The sequence below is a fragment of the Leptosomus discolor genome, chromosome 1 (assembly GCF_034619465.1).
Source record: "Leptosomus discolor isolate bLepDis1 chromosome 1, bLepDis1.hap2, whole genome shotgun sequence".
Classification (NCBI taxonomy): domain Eukaryota; kingdom Metazoa; phylum Chordata; class Aves; order Leptosomiformes; family Leptosomidae; genus Leptosomus; species Leptosomus discolor.
This window is the reverse complement of record NC_141391.1, coordinates 143,216,670-143,237,448: the sequence shown is the minus strand read 5'-3', so window position 1 is coordinate 143,237,448 and position 20,779 is coordinate 143,216,670. Positions and strand designations below refer to the sequence as shown.

At 39.9% G+C, this 20,779-nt stretch overlaps 1 protein-coding gene across 1 annotated transcript in view; it reads left to right on the top strand.

The window, feature by feature from the left end:
• Window positions 1-5,421, top strand: part of BMAL2 (basic helix-loop-helix ARNT like 2) — a 38,943-nt gene extending 33,522 nt beyond the window's left edge. Inside the window, exons 15-18 of the mRNA XM_086466444.1 lie at window positions 279-366; window positions 2,110-2,218; window positions 3,518-3,944; window positions 4,926-5,421. Of these exons, the coding sequence (XP_086322570.1) occupies window positions 279-366; window positions 2,110-2,218; window positions 3,518-3,654 (334 nt within the window). The 3' untranslated portion in view covers window positions 3,655-3,944; window positions 4,926-5,421. The remainder of the gene's footprint in view (window positions 1-278; window positions 367-2,109; window positions 2,219-3,517; window positions 3,945-4,925) is intronic.
• The last annotated feature ends 15,358 nt before the right edge of the window (window positions 5,422-20,779 follow it).

Below are 20,779 nucleotides of genomic sequence, written 5' to 3'. Positions count from 1 at the left end.
TCTTTGGTCTGTCAGTGCTGGTGATTCAACAGAAAAATAAAAGTATGCTCAAGTAATTATGACCCGTGGCCTTTATTGACCTCTTCTGCTTTTTGTGTTATCAAAACTCACAGCAGGAGAATTTAGAATCTTCAGGAGAATTTAAGACAACATTGTCTCAGATTAGCTGGCTCATGCTTCGTCACTGGGGAGGTCTGGTGGGTTCTGCAACACATAGGCTATTTTTCAGTTTATGATCGATGTGGCTTGGTAAATCAACTAAACATATACAATTTTAGGTTGCGTTCTTCACCATCTGGGGAGTTAAGTCCATCACATCTCCTGAGAAAGTCGCCTTCTCCAGCTTTAACTGTAAACTGCAGCAATGTGAGTATGTGACTGCCTGTAAAAATCTAAAAGTTAAAGGTTAATGTCAGATCATTCAAAGCCTATGTTTGAACCAAATTACCCTGCCTTGTGTTTTTGTGAGAGAATGTGTAAGGTGTTGCCAACTGCCTGGCAGCTATGAAAGTCTTTTGAGAGATGGGATGGCAGCAGAAGGTCCAACCTCATTTATGGGGGCATCAGTTCAAGCCTTAAGAGGCTATTCCTGAGGCTGAGAGGACTGCAGTCTCACTCAGTTATCAGGATCTCTGCTGAAGCTCTACAAATATGCTAAATATGAGCATGGTTCATGGGATGAGGACTCTTCTGGATTTGGAATTGCATTAAAATTTCTGCTAAATAACCATCAGAGAGTAAAAGTGTTTCCACCTGTTCAGTTTGACAGCCTATATAAAATATCAGTTCTTGTTTTCTCTCACTGGTACTTTTAATCTTAATGTTCTTTAAAGACCCTTTTAAAAATCTATGCTGTATGTTCTCAGTTTTGAAATGTTCAAAATTTTTACTTTGAAGATACTTCAGTAGTCTTCTAAAAATTGATAGAATGTGCTGTTTTGCTAATCTAGTAGTGCTGGTAACACCACAAACTATAACTATCATAGTTATTGATTATAGTTATGGAATAATTAACATATTTTTTACCTAAGTATATTGTATGTTGTATATTGTGCACTGTATAAACAAACATTTACTTGTCCATCATCCCTTCGTTGAATGTAAATTTCTTTCCAATTAAAGACAGCTTATCTTCCTATTGCAATTTTCATTTCCTAACAATGCTATTCTGGACTAGGGATTGTTTTGGCTTCCTCCCTTTTTTATGATCCATTCTGCTCTACCTCACCACAGGTCTGTCTCACTAAGAGTTCATTGACTTACATATACTGAACTCTCTAAATTGTGCAGCATCGCATCATAAGGCTAAGTTCCTTGTATTCGTTCAAGGTTTTTCTTTATTCTGTGCTTTGATATCCCATTTGTTCCTAAAATGCTTTTGTAAAGTATTTCAACTTTATTAATATCCTAGTAGAATATATACAAGTCAGCCAGCCCAAGAAATCTATCCTGCTGAATTGCATTCATGTGTTACATGAAACAGATGGAGGAAAAAAAAAAAAAAAGGTTGGGGTTGGGTTTTTTTCTGGCATGTTTGGGTTAGGGTGACTTCAGTCTCTCGTATTGCTAGCCTCATTTTTCTGAAATGCGAAAAGGAATTTAAAACTACTTAGATTTCCATCATGATAGTAACAAGATGCAAAATAGTGGAAAAATATACAAGTTTATAATTCTTATAGTTTAATGCATATAGAACATGGGAGGTATGAGGGTCTTTTAACTAGAATGTGTCGACATTGACAAACATGATGTCACTGGGAATTTGTAGTTTGTGGTGCTAGGCATGGAAAATATATACCAGAACAATTCGTTGTGCTGGCTTTATTTGTTGAATATTGAATTAGACCCTCAATAAAGCAGATGCCATCACATTGAAGTGCCTTTGACAGATGTGTAGGTAACACCTTTTATTTGAGCCAAGTCCAGTGCTATGTGAACTTTTAAAAAAATTATTTTTAAATGCAGTAGATCTGGCTCTTGATGCCTATTTTTCATTTACTTTTTTGAGTTCTTAATACTTTGACAGCAATTTGTAATGTTTCTTAATTTAATAGTTATAACTAAATTTAGGATTTAATTCTGTCCCTTTTATTATTTCTGTTCTTTCAGGTGCCAAATAAAGAGTTGGTTCAGTTATGTCCTTCGGAAACAGAAGTACTAGAGACTTCAGAACAAAACCAGGGTGCTATTCAATTTACCAATAACGAACCTCTCCTCAGTAAGATTTCCTTCTTGTGGCTATTTCGGGGGTTGCAGGGGAAGACATTTCTGATAAATGGTGTGGGTTTTGAGAGCATCACTTTACAACCATGCATAAATTGTAAAGAGATTTATCTCTCTGTCTGAAGATGAGAGGACTCCTGAAACAGATGTGTTATCACTGGAAGGCAAACAGCAAAATTTGGTCAGTGATTAAATCTCATGACAAAAATAACACCCTGTAACAGAAGTTTACCATTGCTTTCTTGCATGCCATGGTTTTAATTAGGTACTTACAAGTTCTCTCTCCAGAAAAGAGAGATAGCTAAGGAGAAGTATTTCAGTGCAATACGAGGGAACTGGTTGTAATTTGTAAACTATTGTCCTTGTAGCGCTTTATCTCATTCTTAACTGCAAGCTATGGATAGTCAATACAAAGGGCTACTGAAAATGTTTCTGAAAGAATTTTTTTTTTCTTTCCCCTTGTTCGAACATGCTCTAAGGGAGCAGTTTGTCTGGATACAGGATTCCCTGGCCACGTAAGAGGAGAATGCCATTGTGTTGTTTTTAAGATAAAAGGCAAAGTGCTATAAAAGCAATGTTTATGCTTATCCTGTATTTCAGCTCTTAAGAAGTTTTCCGTCTCCCTCTTATTTCAGTTACTAGAGATTTATTTATTTATTTATAACCTGTAGCTTTCTTCCAGTTTAGTTCTGAGCCCTTTATATAAAAAAAACCCGAAGGGGAAAAAAAAAGCTAATCCTCAAATAAGGGTGGGGGGAACACAAAACACCACAAAAAAAAAACCAATAACATTTATCCAAGATAGGCAAGAAAACCTTTTTCATTGATAGTTGAGGTAAAGCATTTTACCTTACTGTTGTTAAATCAAGGCTGTACCTTTGCCTTTCTAGAGCTAACACACAGTAACTCCTCAGGTTTCAGGAGTTTGCCTGACATAGTACATCAGGTGAGAATCTAGGTACATGATTGAGTTTCCCGCTAAACGTAAAGTAGAAAGCAGTTTTTTACTTCAGTGGCATGAACTTCACTGCATGGATACAAGTTTTATTAGCTAGCGGTTGGAGGTAGTCCAGTGGGTTGTCAAGACTTAAGTCTTAAGTTATGTGTATCCCTTTAACTGTCTGCAGGCAGGCATTATTTCTATTACTTGATCATTTTGGGGTTTTTAACGTTTACATGTAATTGTTTGCCTCAACTTCAAAGGAAGGTGCTCTTTGAAACCGAGTATGTTTTGAAAGTTACCATATTCTTCATGCTTTGTACTGCTTACACTAATGTTTTAATAACTTTATAGGTGGTAATTCTCAGCTGGACTTTGATGCAATATGTGAAAATGATGACACTGCTATGACTGCTCTTATGAATTACTTGGAGGCTGATGGAGGACTTGGGGATCCAGCTGAACTCAGTGATATACCATGGGCTCTCTGATTTTGCTTTTTCACAATAAGAAGGAATGTAAAATCCGTAATGCACAACAACCGTACATCCTCAGTACTGTATTATAATTTTTTAAAGTTTCGTTTGAATTCATACTTACTGTCTATATATTTTTAAAGACTGAAGCCTTGCTCAGAGAGAGACAGTTTCTGCTGCAACTACGGAAAAATGCAATATTTTTTTCATGATGGGAAAACCTTGAAATTTTAATATGGAACCATCTGTAACTGGAATGCGTAGAAAAAGTTACTATATTTTTGCTAAGAAGCTTTAACCAAAAGGTACTGTACAATGTACAGGAATATTTTTTCTTCATTTTAATACTTAAACTTTTATTTATTGCATTTGTTTCAAATGTAGAATATCAATTATCCATGTTACTTTCTCTAGAACCTACTGTACTTTCACAGTTTAGGCATATTTGTAACTATTAAATTTCATTGAAATGATGATTTGCACACACTACAGTTGTAAAGTAAGGTATTGTAATTCTCAAATGGTGCAGTTTGTGATTCCTTGCCCTTTTCAGAAGTGCAATTTTTGTAGTCAAAAGTGAAAATAAAGCATACAGTTCTGGGAGCAAGGATTTGTTTTAGATCACCGTGACAATCGGAAGAGACTGTTTTGAGAAAAATAGTCACTTCCCCAGTATGCAAACATGATAAGGGTATAAGAAAAGAGCAACAAAATCTGAATTACTGTTTTGTATTATTTATAATGTATTAGTAGAGGGGCAGTGCATAGAACCTAAGAAAAGCAATGCTATAGCTGTAATAAAGCACTTTGGTCTCATCACTAGAGAAGTTTGGATAGATTGTCTTAGTTCCAGAGTGAGGCCAGCACTTAGTGAAAAAAACTTAAAACTCCATAGTATCTTTTATAGTCTCTATGTTTTTTGAGAAATTAGGGTGATTTTCTATTGCTTGAGTCTGTGACTTTTTAAAATATTTGTGTAATGTAGTGCTGTCTGTAAGTGAATGCTATATAGGATGATCTTCTTTTGGGGGACAGCTTTTGCAAGAATTATATCACAGTTACAGCAAACTACTCAAGAACATGGCACTCCAATAGGTTGTATTAGAACAACATAGCATTAATATATTAAGTAGATCTTTTTATCTCTGGTATTAAAGGATTAGACAAATTTTTGCATCGATTATATATCATAAAAGCATACTTTTTCTGGGGTTCTTTGGTTTTGTTTTTAATTCGGGTAATGAAAGGAAAGCATTTGAAGAGACTTGTGCATATTTTTAATACAGAGATTTAAACACAGACACCACCATGCGGTGGGCAGCCCGGACCAGAGCCTTTCACCAAGGCTGCAGTGTGTGCCCAAGTGGATGTGTTACCGCTAGATGTCGCCCTCCTGCTGTGGGACAGCCAGCCTTCCGGCATGAACGCCTTATTTCGTCATGCTCTGACTTCCTGTGCGTTAAAAGAGCAGCTTCATATCTTACAGATATGAATCGGTTTGCAAATGATGCGGGTTTTGATGACATCTTGTCCAGGTTTTCTAGAATGGCTTGTTGGATTGATTTTTTTTTTTTTTTTTTTAAATCTATAGGGGTTTTTTGCATTTTCCCTGCACATGATTTCCTGCATTCCCATATCTTTTTTTTTTTTTTTACAGACATGGGGCCAAAATTATCTGTTCTCTAGCTTTATTAGAATAAACTTTTCTGTCTCTTCACAGAAAATGAATTTTGGGCTATATCATGGAGCAAAGTGGAAAAAAATAAACAGGTACTTTCTAAGAATCGATAGAATTCTGTTCATATAAATGAAATTTGAGAATTCCATTTTTTGCCGTTGTAAAATGTATTTTCTCTTTTCTATTTTATTCTAGAAATAAATTCTAAATAAAACAAATACTGGAGCTAGCACAGATAAATGAGTAAATAAATAACTTAAAATTATACAGACTTTCTGCAACATACTTTTTTTAACTGGATTAGTTTGAAAATGGTGCAGATGTTGTTACTGAAGAAGTATATGAATTCTTTCACAGGATTTATATAAGTCTAGAGTTAATCCACTATTTTTGGATTCTTCTTGGATTTCCCTAAAAAATAAAACCAAACATGTAACTTTGAATCTTTTGCAGTCATTGACCAATATTGTGGCTCTCGATTCATTTACTAGATTCTTCCTTTACTATTTGTGATTTTTTTTTTTTCTGGTTTAAAACAGTCTTACAAGAAAAAGTGTCACTTGTAAATATTTATGATTAAATTAATACGTAACTTTTTAATACAGTTGAGATAGTATGTGCTTATTTCTGTTCATATAACAATACAATTCTAGTAAGATACGGAAAGGTTCTTTTTCTTGGCTTGGTGGACCTCATCAGAGGATGTGGCTAAATCAGGTCAATAAAATGTTATTTTGATGCACTGCTGTTAGTCTGCTGACAATTCTACCTACTACTGAATTTAAATATGAAGTACTTGTGGTTTTAGATCCCAGGCTCATTCCCTAAAAATGTAGATGGGCAGGTTGAACTAATGTGGATTTTGATAGCTCAAGATGATATTCCCTAGCCAGGGCAACTTTGTAATCCAAACTAACACGTGTTATCCAGGTACTAAACCCCCCTGATGCTGCAGCTTACCTGGGCCGGCTCTGGAAAGGAGAGTGCCTGTAGGCTGTACCTCAAAGAGCCTGTTTGATCAGAACCAAACAAAGAACGTGGATACGATTCTTACAGAGTCTTGCCATGGGTAGGTGTGGTGAGTGATAAAGCAGTGTCTACAGGCTTTTAAAAGCCTTCTTAGTTATTGAGGTTGTACTTGGAGATGGGTCAGCTAATTTGTTACTGCAAACACCTACAGAGTTAAAGATAAGAAAATCTTGATGGGAGAGGAGTTCTGATATAAACAGCAGCTTATCTAGGAAACCAGTTCCTGTGTTGAGAGGAAAACATGAGAGAATTCTTTCCAGAATTGGGCACAGGGAATGAGAGTGTGGTAGAGAGAAATACCGCCTGGGTATTGTTGGAATGAGAAAGCGGTCTGGCTAGGTGGAGGGTAATGGCTGGCTGTCACCAGCCTGAGTTAGATCAGAGGTAGGCTGCAGGAACGCCTGGGCTGCCATGTGGCACATGGGATTAAAACAGTGCTTCAGGATACCATCCTGTTTTACAGTGATGAATCATGAAGATGTCAATGTGTTAAACCTTAAGTTCTGCGTTTCCTGTAACAATATTTAACAGTTGGTGTTGTGGGGGCAGGAGGTTCCTTTCTGTGCTCTCCCGGGTGTCATTCCTTCTTGGGATTCCCTTGTGTTTAGTCAAGTACAGTGCTACTGCTTGGGTCTAAACCAGAGCTTCAGCCCTTGTTTCTTCCCTGTGGTGCATTGTAGTTCTGGACTTCTCTGTGGATCTTACGGTTTTTAGAGTGTTTTAAAATTTGGTTTACTCACAAACACAAAAGGCTAAAGTTAGTCATTTTAGTGGTTGCTCACAGCAGTGTGTTCCTGCTCATCATCCAAACTGAAAGAAGGAATTTATTCTTGCATTCTGCTTCTCCCCAGACCCTGACTTCTAGCCTTTTTCACTTAAGTCTTTTGCTTCCTTTCTGTGGGTTGACATATATCATGTAAATTCCTAAAATGTCCTGGAATTCCAGGAAGCAATCATCACCTGGAAAGCTTTGTGCCACTTAGGACTTCTCTGAAAGTTCCCTGTGCCTGATGAGAATTATTTTGTTCTATGTAAACATGGAGGTCAAGAAGATACTTGAGGCTACAGGTTCTTGCAGGTTAAAAGATAAAAAAAAACATGTTTCAGAGCAGCAGGATTAGAGGATCCAGGAGAAAAAGGCAAGTGGAGTGGTGAATGAGCTGGTGAAATACAGCTGCTGCTGCAGTACGTTCTGCCTGTACCTCATTTCTAGAAGATTGATCTGGATAGCTCCCCTTCACTGTGACAGATGGCTGTCATGACTAAATTTTCTGGGTTGTTCCTGGCTTAATTGCCTTCAGAAACTTCCTGTCTTCCTGGTGAGGAGCGTCCTTTGGAAGTAGCCGGTTTTACTGGTGCAGATCCTGCGGTTGTGTGGAACTCCTGCCAAGCTATACCAGCCAACTACATTGGGGAATTAAAAAAAAAAACACAACACCACCAGCAAACAAACAAACAAACAATAAAGGGCCCTGAGAGCTGTGCATATTGTGTGTCAGCTTCTGTGAAGTGCTTTTATGTTAGGCTAAATGGGAGAGAAAAGGGAAGGAAGTGTTTCAGCATGCCCGATTTCTTAAAGGATAAGCTCACGTATATGAGCAATCACTACACATAACTTCTTATTCTTCATTTGTTTTCATGTCAAAGCCTCTAGAAATAAACACACAATCTTTGGAAATCGTGAAAAGTTTTCTGGGAAAGATCTCCCTTGGTTGTTGCTCTCACAATTCTGGTCCTTTCTGGGTGGCAAGTTTTCTTCCCTGGCATTTGCAGATCCCAAGTGTACATGACCTGACAGCAGTAATCGGTCTTAGGAAACAGGAGACTTTGGCACAACTGAGAGAAAGTAACACAATCAATCGGCTGTTTTGTAACAGTGAAGTATATTGGTGTGTTTCTAGAAAGGATGGTGAAGTGAGCAGCAGAACTTTGAACTGTACGATATCTCAGGTAATATGCAGTGCTTTTATGCAACAAATCTGACTTCAAAGATTGCTTCTTTCATAAATCTTACAGATAGGGCTGTACTGGGGCTTTAGTATTTTGACAAAATAATTTAAGATGAGTTGATAAAAATTTTTGGACAGGAGTGCTTCCATCCTTAGACTTATGTTGAAATAGGATGATAAGCAAATTGATTTCTTAATCCCTCGTACTTTATACACATTTGATTTGCCAGGTCTTTAAGAATACTCTTTTTTTTCTTCTGCAAGTGTAGTTGTAGTATCAGATAATTTTTGTTATCACTGACGAGACTGGAAATCTATTTTTTTTTTAAAAAAAAAAACCCCACCAACACAAGCCAAAAAACCAGGCAGGTGAACTTAGGTGTTGTTTCAGCAAGATACAATCAGCTGCTAAACACTTGTTCTGAAGAGCTCCAGGCTGGCTGCACTCCATTCTGCACGGAACATAAGAGCAGCTACAGTGCTGCCCGTTCTGCTGTGGGCAGCAATGGGCACGAGCTGGCTCCTAAAGATAAAGAATAGGATAAACAGGGCAGCTGCCTCAACTGCTTTCAGCTCGGGGGATTTCCTGAGCTTGATTTCGTTTGTCCATTTGGTAAATCCTGAGGGATGTTGATCCCAAGTGCGTCTGTTTGACCACCCTTCCGTTGAGCCCATGGAAACTACTTGTATCTGCAGATTCCAACAGGGGGGTGCCACGGGCCTCCTCCCTGCTGCAGGAAAAGCCACTTTTCTCTGTTCTGCCTCCTGCTAGCTCCATTTGCAGATTGCTGCTTCAGCTGTGGATCTCTGCTCCGGGTTCTGGAAGAGACAGCGAACAGTTGTTTCGTATCTTCTGTCTCTGTGCTGCTCATGACTACTTAGGTGTTTATGACGGTCCTGCTTTACGAACCCTCAGCTTTAAAACTTTTTAAGTAATACAGTTTTTCAGAGCTTTCTTGCTTGTGGTTTATTACAGTAATTTACAGCCAGCTCCTAGATTCTTTTAAAAAAAACTCATGTATTTAGTTTCCTGCAGTATTTTTTTTAAGTCTTGGGGGCATTTTGTATCCGAGTTCTGTAAGGAACTTGAAGTTTCCAGTATAAAAACATGTGTTGTGTATCTCAGAAATCAGAGGTCATTATTCCAGAGTTCTTAAGTTGCTTTGGTAGAAAGCCATGGGAAACGCTCCAATGTTGTGGGAGTTTGCAGATAAACAGAAAGATCAAATGGAGTGAAACTCCGGATACAGTTGTACAAAAAAATACACATTTTTCACACACACACACACACACACACACACAAAATCACCAAAACCAGTCAGAACAACTACTTATATAAATAATCTAAAATGTATCATGCTACCAGCAAGGTGCTCGTATGAGTGGGGCTGTGGCATGGTGCTCCATCAGTTCCTTTGTGATAAAGCCAAGGGGACTGGCTCGTTTGTTCTTCTCATCTCCATCTTTGCCCTATTTAAACCAAGTACTTACTGATTCTGGTAAGCTTTCTTATCACGATCACTTTAATGGTGTTTCAGATTTGGTGGTAAGCGTAAGGGTCAGTAACCTTAAAAATAGTGAAGAGGATTACTGATAGCAGTCTGAGGGGAAAATATTTTCAAGGGGATTGTTTTCCTGCTTAGGCTAGTATGCAAGTGCTGCCTTTTCAGGCAGTCACTAAATAATTCAACCCGTTTCAAAACTGTTGATTTTAGGTTTCTATGAATTATCTAAACAATTTGAAACTTAACTTTATCAATCTGGAAGGAGCTGGGCACAGTGCTGAGTGGAACAGCTTGTTTGTGTTAGCAAAAGTGGTGATCCTTTTTAGCAGGGCTGCAAGTTACCATTTCTAACTCCTCATCTTGCTGCATTCAGCATGGTTTTGGTACCTTGTTTTAATCAAGGTAAGGCATTAAGACAGGGTAATAGAGAATAAGACTTTCAAAATTTGGATTTGAGACATTTGCAGCCTTGATGACTGTCCCACTCAAACACAAAGTTGTTCAGGTATTTTTGGAACAAGAAATTTGGAAGGTGTAATTTAGAGTCTAGTCGTTTACATTTTTATGGCAGGAAGCTTTTCATAGGACGGAACTTCTAACTTGTTGCGGTAGTTCTAATTCAGCTTGCTGTTTGTCAAGAAATAACGCTGGTTACTGATGTGGGAATTAGGCACATGCTGTATGGGATGACCAGATTGTCTTTTCCTCCTACGTGGTCAGACTTTCACAGGTATTTTCATTTGGTCACTAATGTGCAAGGAAATTTATGGGTACTACTGTTGGTGATTCAGTGAAATGCCCAGTGTAATCTTGTGTATGCCAGTGAGTGATTAAGCCCTTCCTTGCCATTAAACAACTTGTGAAACTTCTTCCAACCCTTCAGATAGTTGTAATGCAGAATGAGCCTTTAGCTCTTTGCAGTTTTGTTTCTTCTGAAAGTTGAGTGTCACTGAGAATGCAGACCAGAATTTACAGGATTTTTAATAACTCCCAAGTGGACTTTAACATTGTAATTGATTTACACTAGCAAAAACTGAGTGCGAACTTGACTCCACAACAATCGTTAAGATTCTTTGCCTCTGGCTTCAGCGTGGCCAAGACCAATATTAAGAATAATTGCAAGGTTGCTGTTAAAACTAAAGTTCAAAATAGAAAAATGGGCTGGGTATAAATCCTCTGTACAGACAGGCTGTGGTTTTTTCTGTTCTTTCTCTGCAGTTAACATTGGATAGATGTATGGGCATGCAGATACATAAATCGATTTCATTCACACAGGCTGCAGATGAGAACTGATAAATTTAAGTCATGTACAGCTGTTGATAGCTAAGAAGCAAAAAAAACAATGCAGCAATGCTCATGTAGTGCACTTAAGGATAATGACATGGAGAGCAAGTTATATTCAAAAAGAGCATTTTGGCAAGATGTTTGTGTCAAAACAATGAAATTAGTTCACGTTTCACATCATTTATTTCATAGGTAAAAATGACAGCAAAAAGGTTCGTCAGTATTTCTGTGGGGGATGCAGTGTGTTTCTGTGATCGCAGGGAATTATGTCTTTGAATAGTTTTTAAATTGCGTTTCAGCATCTTGGTGGAAATTCAAGTTATATTCTAGCAAAGATATGCAGATGTCCACTTCACATTTTAAAATTACTGTAAAAGATTTTGCAAAAAGTGTAAATTGTTGTAACATCTTAATGATGTTTAATATAATTATTCCCTTTCGTGATGGCTAAATTTAATCATCGTTTAGAAAACTGCAGTGCTTGGTAGCTGTTCAGGAGGAGTTCTACATAATACGTTCATTTAATGAGCTTTAATTTTGAAATCGTAGCCTAAGATTGGTTATACATGTTTGATTTTGAAATAGTATTATCAATAATTGGTTTTAAACAAGTGCTTAAAAAATATCTGCTGTGTATGAAAGGATACTGTTATATTTTTTTTAATTATGTAGCATTTTCCTGCTGAAGGACTCCTGCTTTACTGGTACTACTGAAGATGCAATAATGCTGTGCAGTACAAGACATTGTATTCATTTCTCAAGATACTGAGAAAGCCCAGGGCTGGTTCTGAACATACTGTTTAGTATATGGCACAGTGGAGCCCCATCAGCGCACTAGTGAATCCTAGAAATAATCTAGTTGTGATAGCAAAGCCTGTAGGACTAACCTAATTGGCTTGTTTTCCACCATCTAGCTCCAGATCCAGCTTGGGTATCTCCACACAGCACTACGCAGTGTGGTGTAAACATATCCTAAAAGCTTAATCTCACAGATATTTTAATGTAAGTAGCTTTATTCACTTGACTAGCTCTGTTTAGAATTAGCCACATGTTTAAGTATTTGCACTTGGAGTGTACAAGGTAGAGTTAAACTCAACAGGTTAAATTGCTTCTTTGATTGGTGGTTGAGTGAAAGCTTGTGGCAGCACAGTAATACTGCACTGGAAGTAAAAAAGAGAGAAAATAAGAAAAACAGGTGGAGCCACAGGCAAAAAAAAAAAAAAATCACTTTTTAGCAAAGGTTGACAACGTCAAAATTATTGAGATATTTGTAAAAATGTAGTTAAAAATTAAATACAAGTGATCTGCACTTCAATTTTAAACCTAATTTGATTTTTAGTGCAACAATTTTAGTCAAAATATTTCTCAAAGAAACACACAGGATCGTTAACATTAGAAAAAGTGGTTATAGCATTTTCTTGAGAATGTATTGCAATAAGCACTAACAAATCACCAAGTTCTTTCTGAGTCAGGGACAACGCTTCGGATTTCAAGGGCCATTTGCTGAAACTTCAGGACAAATGTTAATGATGGGCTGAGCAGAGCTTCTACTGTGGAAATGGGAAACTTGGCTGAAGAGCAAAGCCAGGATAAACACGTGAATTCAGCCATCGTTTAGCTCAAGCAAAGCCGTACAGAAATAGCTGCAGACTTTACTAAGCAGCTGTGACTTCCCTTTTGTAAACTTGGGATGCCGCTTCCAGGTTTTTAACTTTGCCTATCTGTTCTCAATGTTACAGCTATTCTAATGATTGCTGTGTATTTTTAGCAATTAACTTACTTTCCTAAAGCCTATGAACGGAAATTAAAAACATTTTCCAGTCCTGCCTGTTGAAACTCGGGTCACCATGCAGGAATAAGGGAAAGATTCATGGGGCCAGAAGGAGACTGAGGAAGGGAGCACATTTATGTTCACAAGAATGAGTGACTCTCTCCTGAAATGACCACCTTACTTGTAATCTATCTCAAGACGAAAACTGATCATTCGCTGCTGAAGTTGGTTTTTTTTTCCAAATAGGTGAGAACTTTACGTACATCTGAATCGTAAGGAAAATTAAGGCTAATTGTTGGTTGGGATTTGAGTCGCCCGCCTGACCTCACTACGTACACTCCTCTCCTTAAGCCTTTCTGTGGAAAAGGACTGAGTTTAGTAGTCTCACCTGGCTTGGATTTTCAAAGTGTGTAATGGAGCGAGGTGCTGTCTCTGACTGCACTTCCATGAGAAATGAAGGCCTAACCCTCTCACGCTTCTTCAAATATATCCACTCTTCAGTCCCTTGCACCTACCCATGTTTTTCCATGTTTAGTGTCTTGGTGTAAAGACAAATGCGAATTAAAACAGTGATATACTCAACCAGACTGACACTTTCATGTTTTGAATGTTACACGCTACCCTCACTGCACGTTGTAACAGAGGTAACTCAGAGCTGTGTGTCTCCTCATCTGCTTTCTGAAATGAGGATTCAAATAGGTTTTTACCTAGGCTTCATAATGAGAAACCTGGAGTGAGACTAACTTAATCTACAAAATCTCATTAGCTGGGTTTTCATTCGGGGTTATTTGTCAGTACTGTGGCAGAATTACATCACTTAAATGAGTTTAATGCTGAGAAGAGGAATTAGCCCGTTGAATCCAAAACGCTGCTAGGATATCATGGGTGTTACTGCTGTTTGGAGCTCACCAAATCCTATCGCTTTGGGTTTTTTACATGTAGTTTTGGAAGGGGATGTCTTTTTTCTTAATCTTTTACTAATGCTAAAATAACTTGGATTAATAATGTTACCAGTGAAGTTTCTCTGCTCCAAGGACTGGCACAATGTAGACTAAAAATAATACTTAGCATAGGTGTTTGTAGGTAGAGGTTTGTGTATGTTTAGACGCTGCGCAACTTCAAACATTGTCCCCTGAATCTATGTGTAAGTCTTTTTATGGAAGTAGAAACATCAAATGCCTTTGTCCCAAGGCTGTGCTAAAAGATCCTGGTCTATGGATTTTTTTCATGCTGTGCTATCTTTCAGCACACCTCAACTTGGATGCAGAGATACTTCCTCAGCCTAAGAGGATGCATCAAATTCACCTTCAGTTTCCTTGGCTGCTTTGCCAAGTTTGCAAATCCAGGTTATAGTGTCGCACCAGTTGTTACTGGTTTTGGTTTGTACTATGTAAATGCTTATGCCTTGGAAATGGGGTGGCCCTACTCACAGGTTTTTATCCTCATTAGTTTAGTAGGTTTGTAGTCAAAGGGTGCTATGCAGACGAGAGATGTTTGCAATTCTCAGTTCTGAGAGCCTCCAGGTAAAGGGTGATCAACGGTGGCTTATGAGAGCAGGCAGAAAAGAGAAAATGCTGAGACAAAACAAGCTGGGAAGACTCTTGGGACTGTGATTCCTCAGATTTTTATTTCAAAACTAGTCAGGATCCTAGAGCCAAAGTCAAAAACCTACTTGCCATTTTTGTTGGCGTGATAAGGCTGACGCCATCAGCCATGCAAAGCTACGTTGCTCATAAAACCCCATGCTTTTGGGTGAAGGGCACGAGTGAACCGTCCTGCTTGCAGTAGCTTTCCTTCTTGGTAATGGCTGGGGAGGTGGATGGACTCCAGTGCTTTAACATCAGTGTCTACAACATCATTTGCCCATATGCTGGCTACTGAGAGGTTTTCCTCAACCTCACAAGGAGCTAGGGCAGGCTCTTTAGCCACACTTTGCATTCACAGATGTGTGTTGATGCAGACACTTTTGTAAAGTGAAGGAAAACAGGAGGGAGGGAGCTCTTCTATTGCTGTGGGTTTTTTTATTTTCTACTTTGCATCACATATACAAGGATACTGAGTTTAACAATTGTGCATTTTAAACAACTAGCCTGGTGCTTGGGATCTGTGTCTAGTTTTGCTGCTTTGCTTCAGGCAACCTGTGACCTTTGGACTTCACTTAATACTGTTGTCTCTGTTTCCCACCTGTGAAAACAAGGCTCAAAGTACTCCACACTTCAAAGGCCTTTTTTTTGAGAATAATTGCTTTACTGTTACAGTAAGAACAATCATAAAGTGCACGAGGCAGAGGGACGCCACACATTAGAAATACTCCCCTACCTGGGAAGGCAGCACATATGGAGAGTTAATGATTGCCAAATGTAATTACTGTCAAGCTAAAGTTGCACTTCCGAACAATGTACGGAGCAGGTAGCTAATGCCATACCAATACAAGGAAATGAATGTTGTAGCTTGTACCGTAGCTCAGGTATGTGATGGAAAGTTCTTGCCAATTTGTTAATGAATTAGTGTACCATTAGGTTAAAACCAAGAAGAGGAGTATCAGAGAACGGTGGAGTGGCTGGAGTTCAAGACTTTGAGAAGTCTGTTGGCTCCTGCTGTTGGCTCTCCTTGCCTGGTAAGGAACACTGCTGCAGCCTTAAAGTAATGATTTTGTTGGTAGCTCTTCTTGGAAAGCAGAAATAAGCACGATGAACCGAACTTGAGCTGCATACGAGAAGCTGCACGTGAGAAGCTGCACTTGCATGCAGCGACACCATTTTTCAGCTTGATCAATTAAAATTTAATCAATAGCTGGGACACAGCTGTTGACTAGAAAACCGGCATATGGAGCTGATCTGCGATTGCCTAAAGAAAATAAGAACTTGTGTGCACATTAGCCCTACACTTCTGTTACAGCAATTACTGTTTATATTTAAATCTCATCAGATTGACAGTAAGTCTGAGTTCTTACTGTGACTTGACTTTTTAAGGTTTTGGAGAACATGGCATGTGAAGATGAGCTTTATTCTAAAAGCAAATCTGGTGCTGTGCTGCTATCTATAGTATTTCCTGTCTCACAATAGCCCACCCAGCTGTCTTCTCTATAGCTGAATGTTCAACCCTAAGTAATGATGCGCAGAAGACGTAATTCTGCAATGCAGCACAGTGCCAATGGCAGCTGTAGATTTGCTATCCCTACGCATTAATACAGACTACAGAGGCTTTAGTGTCCTACTGAAAGAATTGTGTGGCCAAAACAAGCTGCTTGGGAAATGCAGATTTACCTGGGGGACTGATGGGTTTGTACTCATAGTTGTTCCCTTAGGTGATTTTAGCACATGTTCCCTGCAGTGTGCAGAGTGTAAACTGATATTATTCTCTAAGACTGAGAGGGGTTTGAAATGTCTAAGAGAAGTGTGTGTAGAAATACCTGAATCTACACACTTCTCTCTATTGGATGGAGGTAACCTTTAGTTTGCACCTGACCTTGATGATCCATTTTCATCACTAGATAGTACTGCCAAGTCAACTACTTTAAGCTTTATCTTGGATTAAGGGATTCTATTAAAAAAAAAAAAAAAAAATCCCATCTTTAGTTAAATGAGACGCCCAAAGTCAGGACTCGCAGTGCCTTGTTTACTGCCAGTTACTGAGGCGAGTAATGCTATCACTGAAAGAGTAGGAGCCACCCAGAACATTCCCATCACAGGGACAGCACTCGGATTAGGCCAGAAAAAGCATTTAGGTTCTCTGAAATTCTGCAAAATGTGCGTCCCGATTACTAGAAAGCAGATGGAACAGAAGAGTCGTCATCTTGTGTGTGCAGTAGAGGCCGCGAATGTGCAAGGAACCCCAATGGCTCAAGGGGGGATCCTCCCCGGGTACCGTGCTGGCTCCCCAGCTTGCATAACTACACAAAATTGCATGGCAATGACACTGTCTTTCTCAGCATCTGGCCTTATCTGTCACTATGGGGAATCTTTGATTTAACTGACGGACCTGGATGGCCGCAGAGACAGGTAAGTCCCCAGTGAGTGCACTGGTGCACGTGCAGCAGAATGTTATTCCAAACAAAGTTTGTGCTAGCTTAGGTTCAGAAACATCCCCTCCAGATCTGCCTGCTCTGGTGGGTAACGCTTTGCTTTAAATATCTTTCTGTGCTGTTTTGACATTTTCCCCTCCTGCAAGCTACAGAGCTCATCTAAAAAGCTGGAGGGGCTTTTTTCGTGAAGTGGGAGCATTCAAGCAGATAGGCAGATCTGCTGCGGGGCACCAACAAATAAATGATACCAAACCTCACTGAACATAGTGCAGATGCAAATTTCAGCTGTCAAAGAGATGCACTTGCTTCTCCTATGCCATCAGAGTGTATACCTCATGAAAATGGAGGCAGAGCTCTGTGGTATCCTGCAGTTCTATTATAGATTCTTGACTACAGAAGTTGCTTATGTGGTTTCAAACAGAAGGCAGGTATCTACAACAGGTTACAGCAAGGGATAGAGGAGAGAGACAAGGGTAATGTGACTCGAGATTGCCATTGTGTCTCTTGGCATCTCTTCTTGCTGAGATTCATTTCTAGTTTGTGTTCAAAATGACACTCTCCTTGACTCCTCCATCCTCCTCCTTCTACTGCCTGGCTGGAGCAGCTGCTGTCCCCCGGCCCAGGCACTGTGTGGGACAGTGGGACACATAAGCAAGCTTTTCCTATGGTGTTGGAGTCAGAAACGGTGCGTATCCATCTGAGGTGCACATAAGCACATCTCCCAAGTGTACTACGCTTGTCCTCCCTGTTCACTTCCTCCCAGGCCACCTCCTCTCATTGTCCCCATAGCAATAGGCTGTGGAGTCTCATTCAGACATTTTCACAATAATACTTTATTGATGCTGGAAGTTCAAATCATTATTTATAGAGGTTATTCCCCCCCACGAAACTCCAAAAGCTACTGGCAGGCCCGCACAACACTTGGGCTAGCTGCTTCCCCACCAAAAGCAAATCCCATTTTAAACCAATCTTGAGACCCAAGGCAGGGGAGGGGACATGAGCTCTAAGCAGAGCAGGAACTCTCCTCCAACGCCCCTTTTTTGGAAATGCTGTGGCTACATTTGGGTTGCATGAGACAAATTTTTTGAAACTGCCTGAAACTCATTTTGGTTGAAATCACTGGGGGCCTGTGTCAGTCTCCCAGTTCTCCTTTGATGTGTGTCTCCCAGTTAATGCAGGACCAATCAGCTGCATAATTTTTATGAAAACCAGGAGTGCAGCTTGCCTAATGTCCTTCTATATGTAAAATAAGACATGTTTAATTTAAAAATACCACCACATACTTAATGCAGCTTTGGTAGCTGACAGCCTAAACTGATTACTGTAGCCGATAGGGATCCTGTGGGCTGAATGACAATAGAGGACATGAAAAGCCTGTGATTTTTAAGTCTTTTTTCCATCATACTTTATGATAAGAAATGCATTGCAGTTTCTGTCCAGCATTACTGAAATGCTCCCCGTGATCTCCTGTGTTTGCAGGAGGGAGGGGGTTCAGTTTGAAAAATTTTGCAGTAACTTATTTGTTAACAAGAGTTCATGACGCAGTGCCAAACAATGTCCTTCCAGCACACAGGGTTGGGGCGGATACCTGGTGCTGGGCTGGAAGACTGAAGAGCAGAGCTGCTGGCTTCTGCTGCTGATTTCTACCGTTGGCAAAAGCCTTGCCTCGCTTTTGCTCGGCCCTGTCTGGTTAGGCACCAGCAAGATTTCCCCGTGGGAAAGGTGTGGTGGCCCAGGTACACAACCTCCCCCTGCCCCAGGTACACAACCTCCCCCTGCCCCAGGTACTTGCCTGCAGCAGAGCTTAGGTACGCCATGGGCCTAGATAGACTCCAGCCACACACGGCCCCCTGCCTGGGGGGCCACGCTGTGCCCGGGTGCACCTGCAGGCCTCATCCGCCCCAATGCGTTCCCCCAGGCCCCACAGGCCAGGGCACCATTTTGGAACCATCCTCAGCCTCGGCCATGCGCCCAGCCCCATCCCCACTGTCCTGGCTCACGGATCCCCCCTCAGGGCTCAGGCGGGGGCGTGTCAGGAGCTTTAAGCTTCTTAAATTCATTTTCTGCCTCACTTGAGAGGAAAGGTTTGGTTTGCTTTGTTTATTTGGCAGAGGTTTGTCCGGTGCAGAGGTCAGCGAGTCCCTCAAGGCTGGGCAGGCAGGGAGGTGGCACAGCAAGCCCCGGACGAAGACCCAGTGCTCCTAAGCCACCGCCATGCATTGCTGATGGTGGGTCTCACTAATTTACTCTCTGCCATCTTGCGTCTAGGGGATGGACTAACTGTGCTGTACGCCTCCTTCCCCATCTCTCTGAGGGGTCACCTGCTGCCGCGGAAAATACATTGCTGTGAATTCTGTGCATGGTTCAGAAACATCCTTCAAGAGCGTATGTATCGCACATTTATTTCACATATATCATTCTCCCTTAACAAAGGTACTATTACTTACACACGTACAGGTCCAGAGACCAAAAGTAAGCATGGGCTGTAGGAGGCAAGCGGAGAAGCCAGCCTGCCCACACCAGCACACGGCAAATCAGGCTAAGCTTGGGCCAAAGGGGCAAAGGAAACCACGTACCCACCTCATGCAGGAATGAGAAAATGGAGACTTTACGTGGCAGTGGTCGGTGTTTCACTCCTGCAGCGCCCATGTGCAGGGGTGGAAGCCCACTGCTTCCAAGCAGCCTGGGTGGCTGCCCTCATGCTCGGTGTCTCCATGGCTTGGTTCTCAGTGCACACACACTGTTCAGAAACCCTCTCTCCTTCAGGTTTTTTAACTAACCACACAGACCATAACAAGCATGCGAAACCATGCAAAGCTCATCATCGTATATTTTTCATTAACATATAACTGATTTAGAAGGATCATTTGCAGCTAGTGAATCAAAGTGCTGCTGATCACAGCATCCCTCAAAACGTAATCACAAAGAGAGATGCCACTTTCATTCCTCACTTTTATTCACAGTTTAGTGAAGAACACAAGCTTTGTGGTGTTCAGTTCCCAGTCATTTTCTCAGCTTTGAACTTATTGCTATTTCTGTTTCAGATTATTCAACTTGTTCAGCTCCAATATTCTTTCTGCACATGTAGAAAAATTACTTTTATCAAAAGCTGGTTCAGTTCAGCCAATCCTTGTTCCAGATGTTCAGATGGTAATTCCATCAGTTCAGAGATTTTATGTTCTTTAAAACTTTAACAGCAAACGTTTATGGTTTTCACCTTGAATTTTATTTCATCCACTAAAAAAATATATATTAAACTTACGGTTTAATACCCAGTGTAAGAATTTCATGTTTTATTTCAAATAGGCTTATGTCTTAAGTAGGCTATTGAATTATTAATGAATCCAGCTTAAGTGTTTACTTATGTATATGTAAAAGTATATGCATATACTTTAAAAGAAAACAAGATTTTTAAATATCATGCAGTCTAAAGTCCTGATTTCCAAAGATTAAGGGGAACATTTATGTTTGCAAAGCACTTGCCAAAAGATAATGGTTACTTCTGATTCCTGTTTTATCTTAAATGTGAAAACATCATTCCTTGGATGCCTAAGATGGATTGAAACTTCTTTTGAATGTTCCTTGCACGTGTTTTGTATATGAATGAAAGGCCTCATATCTGAACTTTCTGACATTTCTGTTTCAATTTTAAGGTGGTTTATGTACAAATATAGCAGTGCTGTATGCAGTTATACAGGAAGCCATCTGAGTAAGGGAAACTGGAGAGTCAGTTACCTGGAAATGCTTAAATAATTCTTTACTGAACCCAGGATTAGAAGAAATATCCACAGATGTTAAGAAGAAATGACAATAACTTCAATCACTTAAATCTGAAACTTTCTTTAAGAACCTTTTTAAGATTAAAGATCTATTTTAGGAACCAAAAACATATTTATAGAA